Below are 15,397 nucleotides of genomic sequence, written 5' to 3' on the forward strand. Positions count from 1 at the left end.
AATCAAAACAGTTTCGGGGATGATGAAACTCAACATGTAACCAAGGGCCATGTCACGTAATACTGTTACCATGCAGACCGACAAACTATGGAAAAGCCTTTTTTAAATCATTGAAAAGTGAATCAGGCAGATCTTTGTGACAAGCTGTTAGTAAACTGGTTCCTGAGATGCCTGAGCTTCTCCCCTGAGCAAGCATCTTTCCTATGTGAGAGGAAATGTGCTACATTCACAAAGCTGACCTCACTGGCATCCCCAAGCAGTGACAGGTTAGCTTGGAAACATGTCAGGCTAAGGTGTATGTAAACTGCCTAAGACTTTTATAAAAGCACCCACAGGCTTCTCACGAAGCACAAGCTAACTAACCAGTCCTAACAATCCCTTATGTTCTGAGCACCCAGCATACACACCTCCGGGTCAACGTTACATAACAATTATGCTGACAGGCTCTACTGGCACCTCCTCGTAAACTGTCAGACAACCCTGCTATTGGAAGAAATAGCATTTGATGCTCTTTTTTTCTCCTCCAACTCAAATGACGTCCTGTATCCTTATACAGAACATGGAAGATATATTCAAATACTTTCTTGTATAAATATTTTCTTATAAAACAATTATCTGGATAAGTAAGAATACAATTTGTATCAACGATAGGAGAGGTGTTTTCTGGAGTGCTGAGCTGGCCACTCTGACAACAGCTCTGTTCTGTAAGGACAAAATAATCCCTTTTGTATGTGTGCCAGTGTCTACACGCAAGTATAATTTGCAGTTTAATTTACTGTTTGCTTGCCGTGAGAAGGTTTTAACTTTGAACGTGTTCCAAACCAGCAAGTCCTTCCAGGAACTGACAGATCTTGTCTGTCATTGAAGTTACACCTGACTAGATGGCAAGACTCTTTTTCTGCAATGGTACTCAAGCCACAGACACAAACATTTACATACGTGACATAATTAACAATGTTAAATTAACAAATTTGCACATCTCCCAAAACCATCCTGATGTGATTTCAATGGCCAGGATGGTTTGAGGACAAAAAATTCATAAATAAAAGTAAAACTCTATGTAGAAATCCCCCATATTCTGAAGGGGGCAGGGTGCTAGACCAGGAGGGGAAGTCAACTCAGTAAATAGATCTGAAGGGTTTTTTCCTAAAACATTGAAGGGCTTTTTTTGTAGTTTAATTCGGTTTCACTTCTCTAAAGGGGATTCATAAAATACATTACCACCTTAGTCAACACAACACCTGGTAAGAGAAATCTAATGATGAAGGGCTGAAACTGAAACCGGTTCATACCTTGGCCAGATTGGTACATGACAAATTATATATTTTCAGGAAACGTTTCAAAACCTATTAAACTAATCATCCTTCCCCGGAAGTATGATTGCCAAAACTAAAATGTTGATAAGAAAGCAACAAAAAGTGCCAGAACAGAATGCTAGCTATTAAAATAACTTAAGAATAATGAAATACTTACTTAAAACATCTGTAAAATATAAATAAATTAAAGCAATGGATCCCAACAACAATAAGTCAACAAAGAACACAATAAAATACATTTTCTGCACACACTTAAACCACGTAGACATTTCCCCATTGTTACACCAAAACATTTCCGCCCATGGAGAAAGAAGTGCTGAAGGTACTCTGAACAGTTACAAAAAAATCAACAACATAGAAAAATAAGGTAGCTAGGATTTTCCTTTACACAGTATCAAGTAACAGACACACCGCTTTGATGAAGCATATTATTTGGAAGCTAAGCTAACATCAGTGCTCCTGATGCATGTTTTTCTACAGTCAGAAAAAGTGAGAATGCTTCTGCTACACACAAGCAGATCCGCTTCTCAAGTGTTGGGGGTAGAGAAGCCCGAGTCATCCACCAAGATGGCTGCCGCCAGCATCAAGACCCATTCTGGGTCTTCTCCACCAAGATGGCCGCCGCCAGTTGCTGGGCATCGATCACATGGGGGTTCCTCCCCATCACCACCCTCACCTGCTCCGGAGGAAAGATGTTACACAAGTTGGTGAACACTTTCTCCCGCAGCTCGATGTAACGGCTCTGGTCTGGGGATTCCTTGAGCTGGGTGGCCATCATGGAGGAGTGGGTGGGGAGGGCTGGGGGGGCAGGGGGCAGGGAGGTTGGAGGCCCACGGGGGGAGTGCGTTCCCCTGGCCCAAGGGGAGTACCAGGGCTGTGGGTGTCCCTCTGGCAGGCTGTGAAAGGAGAAGGGTTCGTAGCAGTGTTGGGAGGGCAGCTGATAGTGGGGGTCCCAGCTGGCCAGACGCGACTCCTGCCCAGAGCAGCCCCTCCTGGGGCGGTGGGGGGAGTGCTCGTACAGCCGAGGTTCCAACAGCCCATCATCCTGCCAGGCTGTGCCCAGCAGCGTGCGCCCCAGAGGGGATCCCTGTGAGCGGGCGTGGGGGCTGGAGGTCTGGGGTGGGGGGTGGGGATAATCCCCTGGGTAGCCCGAGCGGGCCTGCAGGTGGGACGGCAGGTAGGCCAGGGGAGCGTTGAAGTGGAGGAGGGAGGAGGGAGGATCCTCCAGGGTGTATCCATGCATCCTCCCCAGGCCCTGGGAAAGAGGGTAGCTGTGGTGTGGGTGCTGGGACATGCCGGTAGGGGCGTGAGAGGGCGGTTGGGGGTATCGTCCGGGGCAGGGGTGATGGTGGTGATGGTGGTGGTGTTGGGGATATCTGAGGCCCTCCTCCAGCACTGGATCAGGGGAGAAGGAGTCCGAGCTCACGCTGCCCTCACTGCTACAATCCGAGGGCAAGGAGCCGGGCCCCAGCTCTGCAGGGAAGAACCTTTCTGGGCTCTGAGGCACCACCAGGCTCAGGCTTGAGTAGGCCCTCATCAAGGAGGGGTAGCCCAGCTCTGGGGATTCACACCTGGGGTAAGACTCCCCTGGACCCAGGCCCACCGCTGCATGGCCCCTGGAGGCACCTCCTCCCTCAGGCCGGTCTCTCCGGTCCCGCTGGCCCGAGGGTGTCGCAGCTGGAGGGAGGAAGCTGCCACTGCTGCCCCTACGAGCTTCTATCCTGGTCCGTACCTCCAGCTGCTCATCCAGGAGGTCGTTGTAGGAGTCTGAGCGCCTCTTAGGGTGCCCGCCCCGGGACTCGGACAACGAGTCTATCCTGGAGCTTGCTTGGCTCTTTCCTGTGATGGAGTCACCCAGAGTCTTGGAAGAGGAGGGAGAGTAGAAAGAGAAGGAGGAGGAGGAGGTGAAGAAGGAAGAGGAGGAGGAAGAGGAGGAGGAAGAGGAGGCCTTGGCACTTGCCCGAAGCTCGTCGGCCACGGAGCGCTGTGGTAGGGAGCCCCTCTCAGGGTGATAGAACTTACACTTGTGCCCGTAGGTGCACTTCTTACCTGAGGAGTGAACAATAACAACAGCCAGTCATGAAGCTACCCAAACTCATAATCTTACATTACATTGCTTTTATAAATGGGATGAATATAGCTTAGGGGTATAGCATTTGGCTTCAGAACAAGAGAAACCACCCAGTGACTGACAGGTTTATCCAAAGCGACACTTTGGATAAAAGTGTTTGCTGAACCGATACATTATTACAATGCATTTTTAATGGGATGACATAAGAAAGTTTATTGTTTTGTATGTTTTTTTCATTATGTTTCATTATGTATGCCAGAACTGTTTTTATGCTGGTCTATTTGCAGAACCAACTGCCAGACATAAAGAAATTAATGAAATGAAAGAGGGAGGGAGGAAGAAGTGGTTACCGTAGGGACAGGGCTGCTTCCTGTTCTCGGGGATGACAGGTCTTTTCTGCAGGAAGTTCTCCAGACTGGGGCCATGGCGACCCAAAGGGTCATCAGGGGGCATGAACCTGTACACAGGAAGTGTGAGCTTTGTTCTGAAACAACACAACTCAACGAGACCTGGCAGCAGACAGCAAGGATAACCATGACAACAACAACAGTTGCATTGTTGATGTGGAATCAGCCGGAACTCAATGACCCGTCTCTGACAAAGTGGGCAGGGCTTCCTTACTTGTCGTTCACAAATGAGTACATGAGGAGTCGCTCGTCGACGAACTTCTTCCACTCTGGCTTCTCATTGGCCAGGTCGCGGTAGTTGTCGTTGGAGACGATGATGCCGTCCGACTCGTGGGCCAGCTTGACGATGAAGCGGTCGTCGTAGCAAACCACCCTGCGGCCCTGGACGCGGCGGGAAGGCGTGAACACCAGGATCTTCTCCTTCTCCAGGCGGCGAAGAATCTCCTGGTCTGGTGCAGACATGGAGCGAGATTGACAGTGAAGTAGAAGGGTGGTGGGGCAGAAAGTGTCGTGGAAATTTGGAATACAGTTATAATGTGTGTGTTTCATATATGAGGAATGTGTTTTAATGGAAGTCTAAAGTTGGTTAAGAAGAATAAACTCCATTTGGTAGAGATGCCATTTGCAGTTTATGACACCTGGGGAGGATGAGACAGCTGGTCTGGAGACAATGTGGATTCAACTGTATTGTTATTGTGATCTGAGGGAGCAGTTTAACTGATCAAGCTGCTCTGACCCTTCCTGTAGCATGGGTGGGGTTAATTAAATACTTGTTTGAAGATGTCCACACAAAGGACAGTTGACCATTTGACTGGTGAACTCCTGTGGCCTTACTATCTACTGTTTTGGGGAGAGATGCCACATCAAAGAACTGTGGGACACTTGGTATGGAGTCAAACTGTCACTGAGCAGTGCTGACCAATCACAGAGTTCAGAGGAACCATTTGATCTAAAGTTTATATAAGGCAGGGTTTTAGGGTTGTTCTTCATCACTCTGGCAAACGAACTGTGGCTAGCACCTCCTTCGTTATGACTGATCAGCAAAGCTTTGTTTAATATTACGTAATTGTATAATCTAAATAAATTGTGTTAAAACCACATCTCTTGACTACTCAGATCTACACAGTGCCACTAGAATTCTTCCTTTACAACAGAGAGAGGGAGAGAAGGAGGGAGAGAGAGAAAAATACAGAAACACATTAAACAAGCAGTGTATAAAAAAGTCAACTTTCAAACTCTTTGTTGGTTTTGTTTGGAAAGCTATACGTGACCTACACTGATGAAAAAGCATACATGCTTATCATCATACCATTACTTTCATCATACGTTTGTTCTTGAAGAGCAGTTCAATGTGTTTCTTTATAGGGCCAATGTGAGCTTTAATCCCCTTTTCATTCCATGATTCCTTGTGTAGCCACTGCTAATTAGATTGCATCGGGAAAAAAAGTTTCACATATTTGCTTTAAATTTGCATGTTATACTAACCTTATGTGAACAAGATTTCTAATTCACCAGATCTACACTCTGTGTTTTGGGGTCATTGTGTCTGTTACAGGGCTGCCAACTTTTCCAAAAACCTTGGAAAAGTTGCTCGCCCGAGCTTTCCGCCCCCACAGCTGAGTTTTCAGGGCTTTTAGCGCGTCTATGTTGCCTCGTCCGTTACCGTTTACAACGTTAGCAGGGCTACATGGTTGGCGTTGCCTTTTCAGCGTGAGATATACAAGGTGTGGCGTGAGAGCGTGTGAAATGGTTGAAATGCGTGACACACGGCGAAACCGTGAGAGTTGACAGCCCTGCTGTTAGTCTCTGGAACTGGATCAGATTTAGATGATCATTAAACATCAAACATTAAAAAGACCTCCGGTGTTGGCCATTCAAATAACATGAGATTGGCCTTTTTCCTAGAAGAACTAGTCAAAACATGGCTGAACTTAACCCATCTGAGGGGTGGTGAAGTCTGTACCCGAGGCAGTGGTTGGCCTTTGCTGTGATTAAAGAGGAAAAAGCCTGAGTAAGCACCTGAATACACATGTGTCATCTCGGTAGAGAAACTCCTTCACTGTGTGTGTGTGCCTGCAAGTGTGCTTGTTTGTGTGTTGCTTACGTGGGCGTTCATGGGTGTGTGTCTGCTTGCATGTGTGTCTGCGTGTGTGTGCGTTTGTAACAGACGTGGTCTTGCAAGCTCCGTCAGAGGTATCGGGCAAATCGTCCCGCACTGGGTTCGAACTTACCACCTCTGTCTTCCCAAGCGCCACCACTACCAACTACGCCAACGAAAAGCTAGCTATTCGTTGATGCGGGTGGCCTGTTACATACCTGAGGAGTGAGTTTCACCGATACACATCGGCTACACGTTCATGTGTGTGTGTGTCTGCTTGTGTGTGTATGAGTGTGTGTGTGCGTGCAGTGGCGGATTTAGTGATTTGGGGCCCCAGGCGAAGACAGGCATGGGGCCCCCTTAACTCCTATTCTCACTCTTTTCAATCCATATAATAATTATTAATATAATAATAATAACTAGAGAGGGTACAATTTCAGGGGAAATTGTAGGGTGTGCTTGCTAGCGTCGGTTGCTGATGAGTCCGTTTATTAACTGTAATTTTTACAGCTGATATTTATGTATATTTTATATAAAAATGCGTACTTAGCCTACTATTTATGAAGATTGCATAGATTTAAAAGCATACATTTGTTGTTGCTCATTTATAATTCAAAATACAAAAAGTGAAGTGTAGAATGAAACGGTTGTCTTTTCATTTCCCCTGCAAGAGGGAATATTGATAAACTATAGCAGCCTCAGTTGAAAAGTTGGATCAAACGAAGATATTGGGCAATCCGCTGTAAAACGGTCCTAACCTCTATGACTCTGTCACCTTAAGTTTTTCAATGATCAGTGATATTCAGTGATATTTTCAAGCATTTAGCCTACTCATATTGCATTAATTCATTAAGAACCCCCTTTGAAACAAGCTATTGTAACATTGATCACCGGCAGTATTTCAGATGGAATAGCAATTCAAACAGTACCATCTGCTAACTGAAAATATGCCCCCAAAAACGTAGATAAGCTTGACTTTTATTTAGGGGGAAATTCAAAAAAAGTTTGCTGGAAGCGATCATTAGTAACAATGCCAAATTTGGTCTCAGTCTAGAGCCCTGCGTGGAGAAGCTGACCCCGGTAAATTGTGCTACGAGCAAGCTAGCCTAGCTGCTGTTGCTAGCCAAACTTCACTGAGCAGCACTTGTGCTAGCTGCCGCATCATTGGATACCAGTGGAGAGAAAATGACGTTTCCTTCTGCAGTTTCAGTTTGGCAACTACTTGTTTACTCTCCTCTTTTGTCTTTATCTTTTGTGCTCCGTTCGGGGAGTTGCGTTTCATTTAGCAAATTGATTTTTTCATTCACTTCACTCTTCTACTGTCTCATATTAAACCAACTGATATGACGTGCTTTGCTGCGCAGTAGCTGGCTGCAATCGATTGAATAGTCCACAGTAGTATCGGGTGGGAGGGGAAGCCTGCGTTGACACAAATAGAATAAACGCTCTGTTGGTATCTTTGTTGATTCTTTTGGGGAAAGTTATGACTTTTAATCGATTTGTATTATTATTATAGTTATTATTGATCATATAGTATTTTTGATGGAGTCTTTCAAGGGGCCCCTTGTCAGCTGGGGGCCCCTGGCACCTGGGGGGCCCCTGGCACCTGGGGGGCCCCTGGCACCTGGGGGGCCCCTGGCACCTGGGGGCCCCTGGCAACTGGGGGGCCCCTGGCACCTGGGGGGCCCCTGGCACCTGGGGGGCCCCTGGCACCTGGGGGCCCCTGGCACCTGGGGGGCCCCTGGCACCTGGGGGCCCCTGGCACCTGGGGGGCCCCTGGCACCTGGGGGCCCCTGGCACCTGGGGGGGCCCTGGCGGTTGCCTACTTTGCCTAATGGGTAAGTCCGCCCCTGTGTGCGTGCACGTTCATGGGTGTGTCTACATGCGTGTGTGTGTGCGTGCTGCTGGTACCTGTGATGAGTGCGTCGGGTCTCGACTGTTCTTTCCGCCAGGCGGGCACAAACACCGTGACGTCTCTGTGGCCACGCTCCAGGAACCAATCAACTGCCAGCTGTATGCCGTGGCAGGAGAACACTTCCTTATTCCCGTGACTGCGAAGCACAACAGGACGTGATCAGTAGTGTCAGGACGTGCCTAACGTTCTCAGTCATGTCTACAGCAGCTTCAGGATGGCTCTGAGATTGAGCTTGGGAGGGGAGGAGGGGAGGGGAGGAGAGGAGGAGGGGAGATGGGGAGGAGGGGAGATGGGGAGGAGGGGAGGAGAAGAGGCTCTGAGATTGAGCTTGGTGGTCAGATCCCACACAGCATCAGAGACAACCACAGTTTGAACAGCAGGATGACATGGTCTACATATGCAGGCACACAAGGGATTCCAACCAGGGTTCCCCGAATGCCCACCCTCAACTGAGCAGTGATACCTGGTTAGGGGACAGAACAGGGAGGAGAGGGGCTTGGTGAACTGACAGAATGTCCAACACGTTTACACCATGCTACAATACTGGGAAACAAGAGAGCAAATGTGGGGAGAGGAGAGGAGGGGAGGAGACAGGAGAAGGGAGACACAGAGAGGAGGGGAGGAGACAGGAGTAGGGAGACACAGAGAGGAGGGGAGGAGACAGGAGAAGGGAGACACAGAGAGAAGGGCAGGTGACAGGAGACTCACCTCATGGCCACGTTGCTTCCGTCCACCACCACCGGCCTCAGGTTGTCCTGGTCCTCCAGACGGGGAGACTCACACACCTGGCGACAGAAGTCCAGAGACGACGAGGAGGACGAGTGGGAAGAAGATAAAAAGGAAGAGGAGGAAGACGCATAATGGGTGATCACTTCCTGTTCCATCTCTGTCCTGGTTCCCAGTTTGACCAGCTCTCCCAGGATGTCGTTGATGAGCGCACCTGGGCCCAACTTTCCCAGCACCTGCAGCACCAGATCCTCAGAGTAGCCCAGCTTCAGCGCAAACTCCACCTTGGTCTGGCTGTGTGTGAGGAGGGATGTTGTGTGAGTGGACTCCCCAGGGGTGGGGTTCTGAGCTGACGAGGCGGGTGAGGGGTGAGGACGAGGTTTCTGGACCTCAGAAGCAGAGATCTGGACTCGCTCATCTTCACTGTCGGAAGCAGCACTCTCTTCAGAGTAGTTGCTGCAACTACTACTGGTGCTGGTACTGGTGCTGATACTGATACCGTGGGCTCCCCTGGCCACCCCTGCCTCCAAGGGCCCTGCGTCTGCACCAGCCGTGGAGCTCAGGTCTGCCTGCCGCACGCTGCCTTCCACGTGGAGATATTCCAAATCCAGACCCAGGCTGAGGATGCGGCCTGTTTCATCCTCCAGATGTTCCTTCAGGCCCATGAAGTCGTCTCATACATCCAGTCCTGTCTCCTCCGTGACCTCGATGATTCTGGCAATTCCTGGATGACCCCACTGTCACCGCTGTTGCTAGGCTGCTGTCTGACCAATCCTGGCACGGAAGCCTGAAAGAGAAGGGTCGACATCAAACAAATAAGCCAATCAAGTCTCTACCTGAATACATGTGGCCAAATGTGGTCTACTGGGGTAGGAGGGTTCACACACATACACACTCACAGACACACACACACATGCGTTGCTCATTGTTGTGGAAGGACCACCAGGCAATGTCTTAAGATGCAATACAATCAATGCCAAACCACTGTCTCTGTAATAGTATCCAAAATTACACGTACAGTATGTACTCAATGTAGTTGTAAAAAAAACCAGCACTGGGCCCTTGGGGCATGTACTGTATGAACATCAATAAATAAAGTAATCTGTCATCAGAACAGCTTTTAGCCTCGCCTCTGACATTCTCAACGCATTCAACATAATCCTACTTTGCAGTAAAGAGGCCTGAGGGTTTCTCCAAAAGAGCAAAAATCATCTCCATTGTGTCTCTCGTCTCCATTACCTGCATGGCCTCATTCTCAACTGCTTTGCATTTAACCGATATTTACACAGCACTAAGAGGGAGCCTGTCGTATAAGAAGGAAAACCTGATTGGCTAACACAAAGGAGATCTGTTGAAGCCAGGCCTACGCGCTAATTGCTCAGTGACCCTTTAAACAAGGGCTTGTTTTCTAGTGTGTGGCGTTGTCCTCGGTGCATAATCTGAGCTTCACAATGTCTGATTATCCACATATGGCTGCTCATCCACATGGACACTTGGTGTGTGTCTGGGCACTGCATGAATGTGGACTGATTTCGTCCACCGAACAGACGCACCGTCAACAGAAGTTGTCTCTCTGTCCAGTCGGGATTCCACAGCTCTGGTGAAGAGCGTGCACATGTGGAGGTGCAGTGAGGAGACTTCCTGCTAGGGGTGGGCGGTATACCGGTATGAACGCGAATACCGGTATTGCGTTGTGCCATGATATGGATTTTGCCATATCATGGATATCACGATATATTAATAAATGTATTAAGTTAAGTGTTTCTGTTTGGTATAAAATATAAGTCAAGTGATAGTTCTCACCGGTTATCCGACATCGACCAACAAACAGTAGCCTATAGGCTCTGTAATTTGTGTCGTCGAATTGTGCTATCCAAAGGTGGAAACACTATCTTTTTCACTACCTCAAAGCCATGCATGTGCGCGAATATGAACAATCTACCAGAATGCATTTGACAAATCCAATGCCAGGTTGGTTAGAATCGTGAAATGTTTATTGTAGCCATTCAGCTAGGGTGACCAGACGTCCTCTTTTAACCGGACATGTCCTCTTTTCGAGACCTAAAAAATGCGTCGGGCAGGGATTCCAAAACTGTCCGGGATTTTGCCTCGTCAGATATTTGTGTTTCTCTGGGTCTTTCACAAACTATTACGCCCTTATAAGTTTTGGAAAGGGTATCTCCCTTACGTTCCACCTTCTTGCGCGAGCTCTGACTGTAGAGAGCAATGTCATTTTGATCAGATAGTGCGGCATGCATTACATGACCAGCCCCCCCCCCGGTGACGCGACGAAGTGTCCTCTTCAGCCATGTAATAATTGTTTATAGCTCGAGCTAACTCACAACAAATATTTTACAGAGTTTTCTTGCGATCCCATAAACGTAGGCTACTGTTGAACGCGTAGGCTACTGAGAAGTCGGTCTGCATGGCAATTAAACATTGCAACATTTGGAAAATTCAACTCATGCGACACACCGGAGTTACCCAATCCAAATCCGTTCGAGTGCGGTAGATTAGCTGCTGCGGTGCGGTGTGGATTGTCATGACATTTTAAGAATAACTAATATATCATGATATATACCGTTACCGTCAGTGCTTACGAATTATACCGTGATAAACATTTTAGGCCATACCGCCCAGCCCTACTTCCTGCTAGGAGCGTGCACGTAGTGGCAAGAGAGAGGGCCTCTGGACCGGAAAACAGAAGCCCCCATGACCCGCGCCCCTCCTCAAGCTGCCACTCCAGAGGGCGTGTCCACGAATTCCAGAAGAAAGACGGAATAATTTAGTCACTCGACAACAAAAGAGGAGAGAAAGAGAGCGAGAGTGTGTGCGTGTGAGCGAGGGGGGATTGGGGTGGGGCGAGGTGAGGGGGGGGGGGTAGGGGGTGCGTGAAAGTGTGTCTGGCTTGCAGTCACCTCACAAAGCAGCTGCCAGCACAATCTGGAGCTCTCTGACCAGCCATTGTTCAACAGGCCTGGGCTCCAGGCACAGACGGAGGCTGTAGCTATTCAAACAACCCTCCACTTTACACGCTCTCTCACACACACACACACACACACTCAAATATACGCTTACACACACAGCCACTAACACTCAATGAGCGATGCATCTCCGCGTAGCGGGCTTCCTGAGTCACTGTTTAGCAGTCAGCTAAAATACCAGACAAGCACAAATTTGTTTCCTCCACTGTAGTTCAGGAGTGCTCTCAAATATCTGGCATTGTTAAATATATTACGTGACATTATTAAATATAACACCTGTTATACAGACTGATGTTCTCTTTAAAAGATTCAAGATCTTCAGCGACCATTGCTAGATAAAGAGCTTGTACTTTTCCTAGTGGACTGCCCCATTGCCTGTCTGACTACATATTCTGTGTATATATGTCTTGTTTATGCATCTATAGGGAGTCAGGTGGCTGAGCGGTTAGGGAATTGGGCTAGTAATCAGAAGGTTGCTGGTTCGATTCCAGGCCGTGAAAAATGACGTTGTGTCCTTGGGCAAGGCACTTCACCCTACTTGCCTCGGGGGGAATGTCCCTGTACTTACTTTAAGTCGCTCTGGAGAAGAGCGTCTGCTAAATGTAAATCTATAAGAGTATATGTTCCATTTCATGGGCACACTTATATACTGTTATGAAACATGCATGGTAGCAGGAAAACCACAGGCAGAAGCTGCTAAATGACATTGGACATTTCACATCCCATGAAACTGAGAAACCACAAATGACTTTAACAAGTCTGATATCCTCTTCTCCAAACATTGAGGTCAGAATAATAATGACACGTGGGAAACCACAAACTCCCTGGAAAACCGTGACTGTCACCGATATCTGAGCTTCCCAGTCTAACCACTGCTTGTCTGGGAGCTGGATGACGTCTGGTTCAGAGACTGTAGAACACTGAGAGATGAGGTCTGTTTCACAGACTGTAGAACACTGAAAGATGAGGTCTGTTTTAGAGACTGTACAACACTGAAAGATGAGGTCTGTTTCAGAGACTGTAGAACACTGAGAGATGAGGTCTGTTTCAAAGACTGTAGAACACTGAAAGATGAGGTCTGGTTCAGAGACTGTAGAACACTGAAAGATGAGGTCTGTTTCAGAGACTGTAGAACACTGAAAGATGAGGTCTGGTTCAGAGACTGTAGAACACTGAAAGATGAGGTCTGTTTCAGAGACTGTAGAACACTGAAAGATGAAGTCTGGTTCAGAGACTGTAGAACACTGAAAGATGAGGTCTGTTTCAGAGACTGTAGAACGCTGAAAGATGAGGTCTGGTTCAGAGACTGTAGAACATTGAAAGATGAGGTCTGTTTCAGAGACTGTAGAACGCTGAAAGATGAGGTCTGGTTCAGAGACTGTAGAACACTGAAAGATGAGGTATGTTTCAGAGACTGTAGAACGCTGAAAGATGAGGTCTGGTTCAGAGACTGTAGAACACTGAAAGATGAAGTCTGGTTCAGAGACTGTAGAACGCTGAATGATGAGGTTTGGGTCTGAGATTGCAGGACACTGAGGTGGAGGATGAGGTAGAGACCAGATGCTGCAGTCTGGGCCCAGGGGTGGGAGGGCAGGGGTGGGTCTGGGTCAGAGTGAGCTCCCCTGGGCATGGGGGAGGGGTGGGACTAACTGGGCCAGAGTTAGCTCCTCTGGCCTGGCAGTGGAGGGGGGGGCGGGGGGCTCCCCTGGGCTCTGCTGGTTCCCTCGGGGCCAGACCTGAGCCAGGTCCCTACGGAGGCCAGCTCCAGATCCCCACTACAGTCTGGAGAGAGGGGGACAAAGAGACAGGAGGGAGGGGAGGATCGAGGGAGGGAGGGAGGCAGGCAGGGGGGAATGGGGGGCTGCATAGGAAACAGGGGTAACAGATGCCTGCTGAAGCCACAGGGGAACCCTCTGCAACTGGTGTCCCTGCTCATCCTCCACTGAGCGCGCTCAGTACAGACCACAAATACATATCGCCGTAGTAATGTGACCTAAGTAAGGGTGCGTGTGAGTGGGGGTAGGGGAGGGGGGTAGGAACTATCACCCCTCAGTGCAGACATGGACCCCTCTTACACCCGTCTGTAAATGTGTCCTCACACACACACACACACACACGCACACACACACAGCAGCTGAGTACCTCAGTTACACCTCAGTTGCCTCACACACACTTATTCAAACACACACACACACACACACACAGATGCACAGCAGCTGAGCTCCTCAGCTGAATTCTCTCACATGTTTCCTCTTGTTCTTTGTTAGTCAACAGTTCTGGTCTTCAGTTCGCTTTTCCACCACTGACCATCCGATCATGCTGAGTCATACACCAGGATGAAAAAACTAAACGTATGTTATGTTTTCAAACTCTAACCTCTCTTTCTGTCAACTCAGTTCATGCTTATGAAGTTACACTTTAGCTTGCACAGTATTCATCATTTGAAAGGCTTCCTTTGGCCTCGAGCAAAATGAGTGCACTTCATCTTTTTATCACTCCGCTCTACATGCAAATGTTTGTGGTTAGCATTGGCTGCCAGCTGGCACGGTGTTTCATGACCAGGAGCCAGCAAGTTTTACAGTCATCAAGGTTGTACATTTTATGCCATAAAACTGCATGTTATCAGGTTCAGAAGAGGGGATCTATTCCACAATGTGACTTTGCAAAAGTTACGCTGTTCATTTGACTGTAGCAATTCCAGTATTGGACACCTAATTCATTTACATTTAGCAGACGCTCTTATCCAGAGCGACTTACAGTAAGTACAGGGACATTCCCCCCGAGGCAAGTAGGGTGAAGTGCCTTGACCAAGGACACAACGTCATTTTGCACAGCCTGGAATCGAACTGGCAACCTTCTGATTACTAGCCCGATTCCCTAACCGCTCAGCCACCTGACTCCCTAATTCACAGTCATTGACAACTCATAAAACAAAAAGCATTTACATTTACAGATATAGAGGGAGGGCCCCTTTTAAATACAGAAACACACACACTGAAGACTTCTATTTTCCAATACTTTGACTTTGAAAACATTTTTAAACCAAACTTCCAAACCGCTCTTTAAATAAAAGTGAATTCTCCACAAACAAACTCACCGCAGGGCTCCACAGTGAGGGGTGATGCGGGGAGAAGTTAATCCAGCCAAACACACACTCTCTTCTGCAGGAAGTAGACTCCTGAGAGAACACCGCGGGCCATTCCAGCGAGGACGTTGTTTCACTTCCGAGAGCTTCTCCCAGCTTTGCAGTGTCGACGTTAAGGAAACTCCAGACCCAGACTACAGCCCACTCTGCATCCAAGCAGAGGAGGAGGAAAGAGGTAAAGTCCCAGGGAAGCTGAGGGGAGAGAGGGTCCCTGTGTCTGAGTCTATGATCCCGTCTGTGGGCAGCAGGACCCTGGGGGGCAGCTTGAACAATGTGAGAGTTAGCAGATGGAGCGGTGGTATCAATCTGCTCCTGACCAATGAAAGCCCTGTGACCTCACAATGAGACACTCGCACACACCCACACACTCTCTCTCTCTCCCTCCGTCAAGCCTTCTCCTATGGCACGCGCTTTTTTCAAACACACACACACACATTCACACACTCCCCCCCCTTCACACACAACCTCCCCCCCTTTACATACACGCACACACTCTGCTTTACTCACACACTCACACGCAGACACACACACCAACGGAAACTAAGATAAGAAAGTAGAATCTCCCCACACCCCTCCCGCCCATGCCCCTCCCCCCACCCCTCCACCCCCCCCTCCCCACCACATCCAGCCGACTCGAGCCATGAATGGGTGTGTGTGTGTGGGGGGTATGCTGACAATGAGGACATGCACACAAAGGAGGGCCCATGGCAAGCAGCTGCACACAGACACCAGGCA

The 15,397-nt window shown here is 48.5% G+C and overlaps 1 protein-coding gene across 1 annotated transcript; it reads right to left on the reverse strand.

Moving 5' to 3' along the window:
• Positions 1–723: 723 nt before the first annotated feature.
• LOC134017735 (probable ribonuclease ZC3H12C) lies at positions 724–14,913 on the reverse strand. Its single transcript, XM_062457694.1, has 6 exons — positions 14,615–14,913; positions 8,516–9,320; positions 7,804–7,943; positions 4,009–4,243; positions 3,738–3,844; positions 724–3,365 (listed from the first exon to the last, which is right to left on the reverse strand). The coding sequence occupies exons 2-6, from the start codon at positions 9,196–9,198 to the stop codon at positions 1,900–1,902; spliced, it is 2,631 nt and encodes an 876-aa protein (XP_062313678.1). The 5' UTR covers positions 9,199–9,320; positions 14,615–14,913; the 3' UTR covers positions 724–1,899.
• Positions 14,914–15,397: the final 484 nt, after the last annotated feature.

This window comes from Osmerus eperlanus, chromosome 3 (genome assembly GCF_963692335.1).
Source record: "Osmerus eperlanus chromosome 3, fOsmEpe2.1, whole genome shotgun sequence".
In the NCBI taxonomy this organism is placed as follows: Eukaryota; Metazoa; Chordata; class Actinopteri; order Osmeriformes; family Osmeridae; genus Osmerus; species Osmerus eperlanus.

Excerpts from the sequence above, each read along its gene's own strand:
- LOC134017735 (XM_062457694.1), bottom strand. The coding sequence starts at position 9,198 with ATGGGCCTGAAGGAACATCTGGAGGATGAAACAGGCCGCATCCTCAGC. Across the intron at positions 4,244-7,803 it reads ACCCGACGCACTCATCACAG|ACCAGGAGATTCTTCGCCGC; the intron begins GTACCAGCAGCA and ends TGTCTGCACCAG. Across the intron at positions 3,366-3,737 it reads GAAGCAGCCCTGTCCCTACG|GTAAGAAGTGCACCTACGGG; the intron begins GTAACCACTTCT and ends TTCACTCCTCAG.